This window comes from Medicago sativa, chromosome 3, assembly GCF_051527215.1.
Source record: "Medicago sativa cultivar Bolivia chromosome 3, Bolivia_mono, whole genome shotgun sequence".
NCBI lineage: Eukaryota > Viridiplantae > Streptophyta > Magnoliopsida > Fabales > Fabaceae > Medicago > Medicago sativa.
The window spans coordinates 96083273-96097786 of NC_140751.1; the positions used below are offsets into that span (position 1 = coordinate 96083273).

Here is a 14514-nt window from a genome sequence, read left to right on the forward strand (position 1 = left end):
AAAACACTTCTTACTAAGTAGAGTTTAATAAAAGTGCAGCATAATCTACCAAAAAAAAAAAAAAGTGCACCAACATATGCTGATCTAAAATAAAATATTTTTAGATCTCAACAATTAATGAGAACTCTCACATAAATCCACTTTATAACAGCAATTCAAAAATAACCGTAAAATATTAAGTTGCTTACCTCCTCCAATTGTTTTCATAACCTTATCATTAGCACCGTTACTAACATATTTAATTACAATTTTTCTCTCAATTCTCCCATTAGCTCCAATTTCTTCGTATTATACTTCAACCGCTAGTTCCCGCCTCTTCCAAATTCCAATTCTCGCCTCTCACTCACCCAGCCATTAGAACTTGGGCAACTTCGCATTTGAAATTTAAGTATTCAGGAAAATCACAACCAGTAACAACATATAAAGTTAATTACCACCTCCAGATGTTTAAATCCCGACCATTAGTACCATATATTTTATTACACTTTCTCTTCCCTCACGATATTTCCCTTCCAATTATTCATCTTAAACGGCCAGTTCATGCCTCTTCCAATTCTCACCAAACTCTCCCTGCCATAAAAACTTCGAAAAACTCGTTTGAAATTAAAAAACATTCAGGCAAATCACAAATAGCATCAATGTTTTAACACTAAAGTAGCTTAGTGTATTCCAGAGCAATTTGAGGCAATACAAAAAAACTAAAGCAACCCCGGAAAGTAATATAGCTCTGATACATGATGTAACCAAATAAACCGTACAATTATTGGGTTACTCCCCCAGTTAGTGCCGTCAACTTTAACAGCTCCTACCTCGTCAATTAAGCTCAAGGCGGTACCAAACAATAAAACACCACATCTCAATCTCAATAAATATACACACTCGATATAAATGAAAATGAATTGGGTGGCCGGTAAACATCTGCCAGTATTGAAAACTAGAGCCAAAGCATTCATTCAATGAAGGTTGCTAACCAAATGATTTTAGCTGTTTTCAAAAATCCATCCATCTAGTCTAGAAACAACGGAAAAAAAGAACTAAAAATATTACCCTACTAACCCGAAATACCACTAAACTAGTCCAAGGATAGCAATGCTATCATAACAACAATGAGCTGATCACGGAAAACTATTAGCAGATACCTAATAAACAGCTCTAGATTCACCAGAGGACACGGGCCAGGGAAAGAATGTCCAAATGTTGTAAGAAAGTGCACTGATAAGCAGAAGGCAAGCAACTAGATAAGGAAAAATCAAGGAGTAATTATTCCTTCTAGCTTCTCTGACGCTTCTTTCCCTTCATGGCATCACCTGATGTCTTGACTTTTGTATCTTCTACCTCCTCGCTTGCAGAAACATCTGATTCAAAGTCATCATCCTCCAAGTCTTTTTTCTTCAATGAATTAGATTTCCCCTTGCCACCACTGTCGACAGTGGACTTTTCACCACTTTTTGGGGGCTTTCCCTCAGAAGCAGCAGTCTTTGGGGTTTTTTGTTTGGATATTCCACTCTTTGGGGTTTCCTGCTTAGACTTGACTGAAGGTTTTGGCACGATAGTGTCATCATCCTTTCTTTTGCTTGTCTTGGAACCACCAATGTTCTTGGATTTACCAGTCATTGTCTGTGTAGCAGATTTACTGCTACCACTTTTAGGAGTGCTGTCCTTAAACTTTCTGCTAACTTCATCCTCAGAATCACTAACAGTCTTGGATTCGTTCGATTTGTATCCACCCGTAGACTTCTGACCAAACTTCAGTACACCCTTTGATTTACTTGATCCTGATGCTCCACCACTACAAATCGAAGGAGGAAAATATGATAGTAAATAACGGTGTCAACAAAAAAATGACACTAAATAAAGAAAGTATTAAATCATTTTTATACTTGCAAGATAATAAATTCATTTACTTTATTTAATACTTTTTCTATTTAACACAATGAGAATGCTTTGAGAAAATATAATGAGTTTAATAACTAAACACTGACAGCTTAAGATGTACAATCGTATTGTACTACCCTCTAAAACTGCACAAACAACCTCCTAATATAATACAGTATGATGTTGGAATATAATGAAATATGATTGAAATTATATGTAAAAACAATTTTTTAACAGGAATGTGTAAAAACGTATTTACTCCATCAATACATTGTCATTGAATTCATATTATATAACTTAAAACTTTAATAAACATGTAAAAGTAAAAAAGCAAAATTGTGTTGTTCCCTTTGATTTATTAACCCAATTGCTCCCCCACGACAAATCCAAGTAGAAAATTGGACATATCAGAAAAAAGGTGGTTCAGAAAAGTTGATATATTGATATTGACAAACCTGGAAGAAAGACCTGGCATTCCTTGCTTAGTTGGTTCATCGGAACTTGGTTTTGTTTTCTTCCTTGCAGGCCTGAATAGGATCAAAGAACAATACACCATAAACAAGACCAAATTAAGAAACGGCAAGAAAGGCAGATCATATTGGCCACAAGACACATTCAATTAAGCTCCATATAATAAAGGAGGAACGTGAAACACACACACACACACACACACACACACAAATGCAAACAAAATAATTTAGGATAGTTTTCTGACGATGTAGTAAAATGATGTATCTATAAAAAAACGCTAAAATTTCAACAACAAAAGACACTAATGCTATGCAACACATACATTTCAGTGGAAGCATCAAGACTGCCACGATCACTTTCTTCTTCCTGTCCACAGAAATAATTGTCATTAATTTAGACACGGGAAAGATTATGGTGTAATGTAAGGTATAGACCAACCTCATCTGCATCTGAATCAGCTTCAATGATGTTCCACTTTTCCCTGGCAAGATTTAATACTTCAACTTCACCATCGTCATAAACCACCTAAAATAGAAAAAACAAGCATCAGAAGATAACAAGTGCGTTTGTATAAGCTTTTAAAAAATGCTGTTATGATACAGCAGTTTTTTCATTATGCCAACCTTTCTAGTTTCTAGCTTAATAAGAAAGCACAAAAAAAATCTTCGGTTGGGGTTTATTCTTTTTTGGGAAAAACTTTTCTGATTATAGTTTAAAACCACTGCTTGCTTGAGAGGGGGAACAACAATAGAGCCCAGGATTTCAAATCTAGCATGTTATATTTTTATACCATTTAAAGTTATATCTTAAATGTACACCCTAAAGTAGACACACACATTCACGCTTTTAAATAAGAAATTCATTGGAAGAAATAGTCAGAGTGGGACAATTACTATCCAAAGGAGAAGAAATAATCAGAATCCATACAATAGACCATAAAGAATAGAAGGGGAGGGTGCAGGAATGACTTAATAAACAGCCAAGTCACCTTGTGTTTCTTTTTGCGAAAATCAAAAGATTCAATGACACCTTTGTAAAACCTGCAAACAATCATATATTTGTCAAAAGAGATAATATATTTATATTCTACAAAATGAAAAGGCAGACTAAGAGCAAGAATAGAAGATGCATGAGCAAACTTAAAAGCCCAAAAAAACAGGATATGACATTCCTTCTTTTAGTTTAAATATCCTTTCCCACAATTCCACATCAATGTTTTCTCACAGTAAAGTTTACAGAAGACAACTATTGCAGTTCAGAAACAGTAATTTGGTGTGTAACCACAATAGTCAATATGTCGTTGTTTAACATATCATAATTGCTTACAGAAGACAACTATTGCAGTTTACAATACAGGCCAGGAAGCAAACTCTAGAAGTCAAACCATGAAGACCATGATAACATCGCCAAAAAGGTCTACACAATGATTACATATAATTGTTATCAACGTAATAAAAAAGTGATGAAATCACACAAAACATTAGGCACACAATGCAACGTCATATCAAACATCTTGTGCAACCATGTATGCAAAAACTAGATATTTACAATTTTACATGTAAATGCCACACAGTATATAACACTCCCTGCACCCTTGTTAGCCAAAATCTCTTAAGACAGCATGTCAAAAATTCAGAAATGGTAATGCAGAGTACTTACTGACGATCCTTCGGCCACCATACTTCAAGTCTTACACCGACAAGGTTTTGATCATGTTCCATGATATCAGACTCCTGATAGCAGCAAGACAATTAGCCATCAAAATGACAAGAAAAATAAAGTTCTGTGATTGCTAACTAGGAAGACCAGACGTATCTACAGAAAGAATTCACCAAAAGAAAATGTACCCTAAATCCTAATCAATACATCACATCATGAAGATTTCATATTATTTTTAGAAATTAAGTGTAAATGTCAAACAAGATACACACATTTTTTCTTCCCGAGGCGTGTTTCCTCTTTCCATTTGTCGTGGTAGTCTCCTCTAACTTTTCATCTTCAGATGATTTGATATCGGACCTTGGAGAAGAAACCATTTCCTATATTAACAAAAAAAAAATGATTCCATAAATAATTTGTTTTTAAAATGAATGAAGCAAAACAAAATCGTGTTGAAATAATAGTAAAAAATAATAAGAAAAAAGATGTTAAAAAAGCACGAAAAAGAACCTCCTGCCCCCGCTTTTTCTTATCTACCAGCTGCCTGGAAGAGGATCCACCACCACCCTCGTTATCATCCAATTTCCTGGCTGAGTGCTTTTTAGCATCAGCACCACTAGCAGACCCACTTTGTTTTTTGCCTGAATCTGTACCAGCAGTTTTTTTTACGCCTGAGTTCTGACCAAGCACCTTTCTCACTGGCTGCTTGACAGGTTTGGCTTTTGATATACTTGCTCCTTCAGATACCTTTTTTGAAACAGCCTCTGCAACCTCGACATTTGAGGGGTTATCTTTTGTTTCTGCTTTGCCAAGTTTCTCTGAATGATTTTCGTCAGGGAGGCTGTCACTAGGTGAAGGAGAAGCCATAACTTGAGATTCAACATTGTATGCTCTTCGACTTGTAACTGCATAAGCAACTTCCTGGTCCTCGTGTGAGGAACTCGGAACTTTTTTTCTGTGACTTTCAGAATCAATCATCTTTTCAGATGGTTTAGCAGATTTCGTTGAATGACTCGGTTTTCTCCTGCTCTTCTTGGTGGCTTCTTCTGGTTTTTGTTCGACTTTTCTTCCATCCAAATCATTGAACTCCTCATCTTCTCCAACGCGTGCAACCCCATCGTTTGTGACTGACTTGGAATTTCTATTCCCATTTCGATTATCTTTTGGCGATTGTGCAGCCTCTTTAATGGCCTTAGCTTCCTCTTGGCAAATTGAACCAAGTACTTCACTGTAATCATCCAGAGATATACCCAATGTTCTCACTGCTTGCACCAAGCAGGGCTTTAGTTTGGATCCGCAGCTTTCGAGGACCCTCTCTCCCAATTTCCGGGCAATCGGGAAAACTTCCTGGACCACGATGATTAATAACAATGACAATGATAAATATATTAACGATTTAAACAAGGTTCAAACTCAAAATCATAATCTACTAGGAAGAATTAAAATCAAAACTGTCAAACTCCAACCTCGTTGTTTTTCTTAATGCTCTCCAGGAGGGGAGAAAGCAAATCAAAGGATATCTCTTCACTTTCCTCAAGAACAAGTGTCATAATGGTTTCCATGGATGAAAAAACATCCTTTGGATGATGATCCCTGATTTTCAAATGGAGCTGGTTAGAATCACATCCCCCACGTATAAATTTCTCCAAATATCAAATGAAAAGCTTTAGTATGCATATGTCATAAACTATCCTAAGAACTTGAGTTTCCAGGTAAAAGCATGTGAACGGCTTTATATTACATCTCTAACATGTCCCTTTATCCCCCTGAGTTAAAAGAAAACTGTTTAATAGAACATAAAAGCTCTAAGGATTAACCAACTCTCCCAATTTCCCAAAAGCTTGAGATGTTTGGTGAAAAATGTGAATGTAGCAACTATATGGTATCATGACAGATCAGATCAAATTTGAGGTGAAATAATCATAAATAATAGCATCCAAACCCATGATAGTGCTGGACTTGAATAACAAAAAATTGCTCCTAGGGTCTCACCTTATGGTCTTCAAAAAATGCTGAAACATCTCCAAAATCAGCGCATCACATTCAAGGTCCAACATTACCACACATGATCTGACCTTTGCAACAGTTTCGAGGATTATTCTCCTATTCTCGTACGATCGGCTTAACTTATCATGTAGATTTTCAAATGAAGATACAATTAATTGGAATATCTCCTGCAAGAAAAATTCATTAGCAAAACTTAGCTGAATTACTTACTGATGTCAGTTGTAAAGTGCATGACAACAGACAGGCCATTGAAACTGTATCAAAAAAAATTATACACACCTTCATTTGATCATCATCATAAGGAGTATCGGGTGCAGAGATTCTTGTGATTTCACTGATGCAAGCGGCAAGTGCAGCTTTCACATCCGGATCCGGATGCCTTAAAAGTTTATCCCCAACCAATTCTTTCATAGATGGAGCAAGCGCAATTCGCATAGACGTTCTAGGTGCCTGTTCCACCTTTGCTAAGTAACTCTCAAGTCGCTGCAGTGCCCAGGGAAAAGATTAGATCAGATTGAAAATATGTACCAAGACTTTTGTATGTTTTACTTTGCCTAAAAAATTCAACCTTTTATACTGTGTCATGAATCAACCATCCCAGAGCTTACACCATAAAATGAAAACACAGATAGTTCCATTTGGGCTTGAAGCATGCACAACAAACAAGCCAAACACCAAAGATTGATGTTGATTATGATATATACTGGGATGTTAATGTTAATAATAACTAGTGTGATACGCGGATAAACACTTTTAATACCAGTGCGAATAGATATGCAAATTTAATTTTATGATCACTCAAAGCATATATTCAGTAACATTAATTAACCCCATTATAACAAAGCAAATTTAGGGTTTTGAAAGTGACAATTTGGAATCAACATGCCAAACATCCAAGACACAAAAAAAAAAAAAAAAATCACATTTTTAAAATTCCACTGATTGGTATATCAAATATGAATGTCATAACCAGAATAAAAAAAACTGAAAATCACAATGTTGAAAAATTAGTGAAATGAAAGAGATAGAGATTACATTGAGCAATGAGAGAAGCTCATCCACCGATGAAGGAGGATCTGCAAGCTTGTTCCCAGCTTGAATAAGCTGCTCTTCCAGTTCCTTTTGATCAAACGCCATTGATAGTGTTCAATTGAAACTCCCTTTTCAGATCTTGCACTGAATCACTTCACTCTACTCAGCTTCGAAAAATGGAAGTAATATAACACTTCAACCGAAGCCGATTTATGAAAGAATTAGGGTTTTACAGAAAAATTAGGGTTTTTATTTGGGGGTTTTTGTTTTGGTGATTGTGAAGGAAAATAACAGGGAAAACGAGCACGAATAAGAGAGAAAAAAAAAAAATAAAGGGGAGAGAGAGGGAGAAAGTAAAAAATTTCTTTTTCGAAAAAGAAAAAAGAAAATCGAAACTAAATTCTCTGAAATGAAATAAAATCCTATCTCTGAAACTAAATTTTCGAGACTTAATGCAAGAACAAGGACATAAACGGGGTATTTATAGATCTGAAAAATGGTGAAAATAATTAAAATAATAATATTGGTCAAAGAAATATAAAATAAAATATTTATTGAAAAATAGAAGATATACAAAATAATTGATAAAAAAGCATATGTAATTAATTAATTTTTTATAAGGTATTGTTAGGATTGGTTGACCGATTTTAGAGATATTAATATTAAGAGTTAAATGTGGTTTTAGTCCCTAAAAATATACTAAATTTTTGTTTCAATCCTTCAAAAAAATTAAATTTTCACTTTTAGTTGCTAATTTGAAGTCAACTTGCATACAACCTTCATATATTTGAATGGAAATTTTCAAATATGTTTAGAATATTATAAGAATCTTTCAAAAAAAATAGAATATTTTAACAAAACTTAAGTTAAATATGAATTTTTTATAACGAAGTTAAATATGAATATTTAAGCGCCAAAAACATAAAAAAATCATATTTAATTAATGTTTGGGTACAAAAATTTGATTTTTTTTAAGAGAATTCTTGTAATATTTTAAATATTTTTAAAAAAATTCATTCAAAAAGTACGAAGGTTACACGTGAGTTGGCTTAAAACTAGGGACTAAAAATGAAGATTGAAAATTTTTTAGGGACATAAAGTGGAGAATTTTTTTAGGAGGATTAAAAAGAAAATTATTATAATTATAGGGACCAAAAATATATTTAACCCTATTATTAATAAAAATGAAGATTGAAAACTTTTTAGGGACATAAAGTGGAGAATTTTTTTAGGATGATTAAAAAGAAAATTATTATAATTATAGGGACCAAAAATATATTTAACCCTATTATTAATGGGTGCAAATATATAAAATATTTAATTGAGGAAAAGTAAAATATAAATTTCTTATTATTATTATTAGTTGACCAAATTTATTATTTTTTAAGGCAGTTGACCAATATTATTATTATTATTCATTTTTTATTTTTATTCCATATAAATATTTTATTATATAATATACTTTTAATTCAATTTACTTATTTCAATTTAAAAATATTTATATTGTATAAGCTTATCTAAATTTCACACATTCAAAACAAAACAGAATAAATTTCACGTCTCTCGTACAAAATGTGCTTAAATTACACTGGTCATTTTATATTGAAACATACACTTGCATTTTCTCTTGTACAAAATATATTTGATAATGTATACTCTTCTCCTTTAAGAAAATTTTGAATTACATTAATTTCCTCTCTTGTGTTAAAACATGTTCCCGTTAGCTTATCTCAGTTGGCAAGGATAATGCATAATATATGCAAAGTCTGAGGTTCGAATCTCGGGCATCACCAAAAAAAAATCTACATCCCCCTTTTTTAATATATATTTTACAATTTTAATAGTTTGACAACAAAAATCAAACACAAAGTGTGGGGAAAATGGGTATTGTAGGCTCGTTTTAATATAGTTCATATTTAATTTAGCATTTGTTGAAAAAAATTAAACTCTCGCAAAAGATATTTTGTGAAAAATAATCAAACTTCTGAAGGATACGGGTGAGTTGAGTTAAAAACAATGAAAACAAATATTGTTGGAAAGTATTTGTATAACCATTATTTCAAGAGAAAAAATCGAGGGACTAAAAACAAAATTTGTTATATTTATATGGATAAAAAAAAAATTAACCGTAAATCAAAAACAAAGGATTCTTAGTACAAACTTATAATGATCTAGTTTATATATGCATAAATAATGTAACTACCTTTCATATCATCGACCATATTCATAACCTGCATATATCAATCATAAAAGTTGTTTGAAAAAATGATAAAGTTTATATATGCATAAATAATGTAACTACTTTTCATATCATCGACCATATTCATAACCATATATCAATCATAAAGGTTGTTTGAAAAAATTATAAAGAATGTCTACGATTTAGTTGTGAAAAATACTTAATTGTACAAATTTTTTAATAAAACAGTATAAAATTATTTTTATTCGTGTTTTTTGTTAGTTTTTTTTTTTGTGTCTGGGGTTCGAACCCCAGACCTTACATATATTATGCATTGTCCGTATTTTTTGTTAGCTAAGGCTATGGAAGAACTACATTAACACTAACTACATACTTTGTAGTTCTTGAAAACAATTTTAAAAAAAAATAATGATTATGAATATTCTAACTAAATACATATAAATTGTAAAAATTGATCAATTTTTTACAAACACCTTAAATGTTTTATTTAGAGTATGGACCAAGATAAAGAAAAATGATGTAGTAATTCAGAAAATCCAAAGCAGACACTTAAAAGTGATTTCTAGATCATATTTGAAGTGTGTTTCTTGAAAAAAATGGAATCGAACTAATCCATAAGACACTAAATTGTAGCAATGCCACAAATGATATATGGGTATGTATAAAAAAACAGTGTATAATTTATTTAAAAAAAATATTGGGGGAAGGTGAATTGTTATTATTATTACTAGCGGAAAGACGGGCGCGTCTACTGCGCTAACGCATGTTATTATTTTATTATGTTTGTTTGTATAATTTTGATTAAAATTTTAAAATATTAATGGAAATTATTGATATATTGATATTGATTTATAAACAAAATATTGTCAAGGCATATAACAGAATTATTTATGAACTCAACATATTTTAGTTTGTCTGCATATATAAAATAAAGATAAAATAATGATATTTTATTGTTTATTCTAATAGTAATTAGTAACATCGTAATATAAATGTATAAATGACATGTTATATAAAAGAAACATTGCTATGATTGCGATAAAAGAATATCTTTAAAAACTATATTTTTCGTAAATTCTCCATTTTCTCCTTCTATTTTCCCTTCTTTAATGAGAACTTTTGTTGAATGTTGAGAAACTCCTCTTGATAAAGCTACATATAGTTGACCATGGCTGAAAACATGTCGTGGAAGATAGATTCCGACATTGGGAATGGTCTGCCCTTGTGACTTATTTATGGTAATAGCAAAACTTAGTCTAACAGGAAACTGTTTTCTACTAAGCACAAAGGGAAGTCCTGAACTCGCATTTGTTTTTAATTTAATTATGGACAAGAATGCTCTTTTTCCAGCATTGCCTCCTGTTAGGATTTCCACATCCAACATATTCTGAAATAAACCACGACATAACAGTCGAGTCCCATTACAGAGCCCATATCTAGGGTCTATGTTTCGCAACAACATCAAAGGTGCACCTTTTTTTACCTTTAAAATATGTGGTGGGATACTTCCTTGAGCAATTGAGTTTAAGAATTCCTGTTGATATAAGTTATGAGTATCCCCTTCAACCTCGTCAAATGACAACAAATTATGTTCTTCTCCTGGAAACTGATTGATAATTATGTCATTCAATTTTTGCACATCATCATTTGTAGGTGTAATTATGGCTCTTTCGACCATATACGATGCATCCCATCCATGCAAATCTAATTGTGGAAAAATATGATCAATAAGAGTTTGTATTGATTGTTCTCCTTCCCATGGTAATGCAATTTGATGAGGTATCCTCACCATATCATTGGGTTTGGTAGGTTCAACACCGTCACCAATTCGCATAAGAAATTGTGCAAATTCAGGATCATTCATTGATCGCATATTCTGTACTAGATGTAGGACCTTGGTATTAGCCCATAAATTAGACCTAATAATACATGCAGATATCATTTGTGCCTTATTACCTCTTTGAACAACTGGAAGTACTTGACGAAAATCTCCACCCATGATCATAACTTTTCCACCAAATGGAGCATCACAGTCTAAAATATCTCTTAGTGATCGATCTAATGCTTCTAAACAGTATCTGTTTGTCATTGGGGCTTCATCCCAAATTATGGCAGCTGTTTCTCTAATAAGCTTTGCAAGATCTTGTTGCTTTTTTATATTGCAGAAGGAATTTGGTTGTACATCAAAAGGTAAATTAAATCGAGAGTGTGCAGTTCTACCACCCGGTAATAATGTTGCAGCTATACCAGATGACGCGGTTGCTAAGACAATTTGTCCTCTATTTCTCAAAGTTGCCATTAATGCTCGATAAAGGAATGTTTTACTTGTTCCGCCTGGACCATCAACAAAAAATACTTGACTCTGTTTATGATCAATGGCATGCATAATGGTATTGAAAGCAACCATTTGGTCATGATTTAACTTCTGAATAGATTCGATGTCTTCGTTGGGAATTTGGACTGATAACTCCTCTTGAATAACCCTTGGAACTGGATTATCTTCATTTATTTCTGCTGGTAATTCTGGAAGATCATAATCTGTGATATCTTTACCATGTTGCTTCAAGAGATCGTTTAAATCCCTCAATAACATATTAGTCAAGCTTGGTCCCACGATATTGTTTATTGTTTGATAATCTTCTGCCATATGAGTGTAAAATTCATCATAAAGGGACCTGACATCAGTTGGTTCAGCAAAAACTAATATAATCACAAACAACCTCCTTAACACGTATGTCATTTTGAGACTTGATGCATCAACCAAGCACTGACGAATACTATTATCAGTTTCCAGAAATCCTCGATCCTCGGTTGCCTTTCTAAATGTATTGAAGAGTGTGCCATTATTTGTAAGAAGACATTCCCAACTGGTTGGACCTCTTAAATGGGATAACAAAACTCTCAAGTAAAACTTTTCACCTTCTGCAGGTGATACTGTATATATTATCCCAATAACTTTCAGTTTTGATCGTCTTTTGTACCATTTCTTAGTCTGTTTATTCCAACCATAATGCTCAGGAATATCTTTATACAAATAATTTCTAGATTCTGGATCTCTTTGATTTAGTGCAAAGAATTATGTGAGCATTGTTTTGGCGTTACGTTCATCATTTAGCACATCTTCAATTCTTTGATGTTCATAATATCGAACTTGATGACGATTTGGTAAGTGAATTTGTAATCTTACAACAGAGGGATATAACCGGTAAAGAGTAAATCGAAATATTCTCCACAATGCCTCAGGAGCACAAATTCATCTTGCATCGACATATTGTTGAATCTCATCCACACTTGATCGTCCATGAACTTCCATTGCAACTCGATCAGGGCCTTTATACACATACTTATATAGATATTTTATGCTTTTGATGCTACTGCAAATCTCAACATTAATGTGACAATCATACTTCAACAATAACCAAGGATTATAAGGAACAACCCATCTACTATCAATAGACTTATTTCTACTTATAGATATAGGTTCGTCAAACCTTCTTCTATACTCTGGATATGAGTCATTACCTCGACGTGTTTCTTCTAAGAACTCTTTGGGATACCTTTTTTTACACTTTCCATCCTTCATACATGGAGATTTATGATTGAGAATGCCGCAAGGTCCATGAATCGTGTGTTTTAGTACTGCTTCATGTAACTGTGGTTCACATTCTTTTTTTGGTATTTCAGCCCTGACCACACTATCATATTGTTCTGGATCACATAATTTGTCGTTACTGTCTAAGACCAACAACATATGAACGTGTGGTAGTCCTCGTTTCTGAAATTCAGTTACATACATTTAACTTTTAACTTTTCCTAAGACTCCTTTATTGATGATATCATCCTTTAGTCGCTCAAATTTGGAACGAAATATTCTTGTTAGCAAATCAGGACGATCTTGTGGAGTTTGGAAAGGTTGTAGCTCTGATGTTATCTCTTTCCAAGAAGGATTACATGTCATTGTAAGGAAAATACCTGGTTTACCATCCTTAAGTACAATAGCCATACCATCTTCGTAGCGTTGTGTCATGTCTCGATGACCGCCAATAAAGGATGATGGTAATACAGTTCTTTGACCGATATTTGCTACGATAACAAATTGAATATGTTGATTTCAGTTAAGCAAGTAGTTATTATTATAGTATAGATATAGATTAATATTAATAATTTTGTTAAGAACAATGAATACCTGCATTAGTTTCGCCCCCATGCAAAGCATCTTGCAAACCTTGGTATACTTCGGCACGAATTTCATTTTGGTGTGCCCGGTACCACCTTAACCTTCCTGATTCAATCTTCACATAATTGTCGACAGCATATTGTTGTAATAGCCGGCCCGCTTTTAATAATATAGAATTATCATTTGGACGAATCTGCAATTGATGAAATAGTTACTTAGTAATAAAGTTTAATGTATTTACAAATATATTTCATTACATACATACAAAGTAATTAAAGTGTACCTGAAGCATATAACAATAATATGGTCGACATTGTACACGTTGTCCACTATGATTTGTGGTGTGGACGTCCCAACCATGCGTACCGAAAGGTAACAATATAGGATATTGCAGGGGATCATAATATCCTTTTGTCTCTTGTACCTTCTTTAGAGTTCCACCATGATTTATTACATTTATATCTCTTCCACATTCCATAGATTCATCGTCACCACCAACAATAATTGCCGCTACTTGAGAAGAAGATGGAAAGCTATATTGTGGCTGATTTGTTGGACGCTCTTTAATAATTAGCCTACACTCACAAACATTTGGAAGTAGTGCAAGTTGCCTAAACTTAATTACATAAGGATTGTATTGGTGGAGTATTTTTTGTAATTTATAAACTACTGTTTGGAGGAGTTGAGGATTTTCAAGCATCCTATTTTCTAGTTCATGCTCAGTATCATAGATGTATAACTGCAAGAAACGCGGTCTAGAGCCATTATTTGGATAGAAACCTCCTATCATGTGATAAAATGTACCTTGAGCACGAAAAGTATATATACCACGACCAGTTGCAAGCATATTTTCATCAACATGAACACCAATTGAAGTGAATGATAACACATGGTTGTAACTTCTGATATGTTGTCTAGAATGTCTTCCTTCAGATGAATCGTCTGAAAATAATTCTAATAGCTCTTGAGGAGCATCAACTTGTGAAATCGACACATTCCCACCTTTGCAGCACATACCACGCGATTCATGATTAAATAACCTTGCATTGCAATGTCTACAGGAGGTTGGAGGTGGCAATTGGGATATTTTCAT

General features: G+C 33.2%; 4 protein-coding genes across 4 annotated transcripts; all 4 read right to left on the reverse strand.

The window, feature by feature from the left end:
• Positions 1-925: 925 nt before the first annotated feature.
• On the reverse strand, positions 926-7345 carry LOC146942397 (sister chromatid cohesion protein PDS5 homolog C-like). Its single transcript, XM_085756362.1, has 12 exons — positions 7048-7345; positions 6292-6495; positions 5998-6179; positions 5472-5598; positions 4516-5352; positions 4278-4385; positions 4006-4079; positions 3335-3386; positions 2785-2871; positions 2669-2712; positions 2331-2402; positions 926-1789 (listed from the first exon to the last, which is right to left on the reverse strand). Exons 1-12 carry the CDS (start codon positions 7147-7149, stop codon positions 1270-1272), a joined length of 2409 nt encoding a protein of 802 aa, XP_085612488.1. The 5' UTR covers positions 7150-7345; the 3' UTR covers positions 926-1269.
• A 2874-nt stretch (positions 7346-10219) lies between these two features.
• Positions 10220-13611, reverse strand: LOC146942398 (uncharacterized). The gene is made up of 2 exons (XM_085756363.1): positions 13431-13611; positions 10220-13327 (listed from the first exon to the last, which is right to left on the reverse strand). Exon 2 carries the CDS (start codon positions 11982-11984, stop codon positions 10272-10274), a length of 1713 nt encoding a protein of 570 aa, XP_085612489.1. The 5' UTR covers positions 11985-13327; positions 13431-13611; the 3' UTR covers positions 10220-10271.
• On the reverse strand, positions 12498-13040 carry LOC146942399 (uncharacterized). Its single transcript, XM_085750029.1, has one exon. It carries the CDS (start codon positions 13038-13040, stop codon positions 12498-12500), a length of 543 nt encoding a protein of 180 aa, XP_085606155.1.
• Positions 13041-14514, reverse strand: LOC146942400 (uncharacterized). The gene is made up of 3 exons (XM_085750030.1): positions 13705-14514; positions 13431-13614; positions 13041-13327 (listed from the first exon to the last, which is right to left on the reverse strand). The coding sequence occupies exons 1-3, from the start codon at positions 14512-14514 to the stop codon at positions 13041-13043; spliced, it is 1281 nt and encodes a 426-aa protein (XP_085606156.1).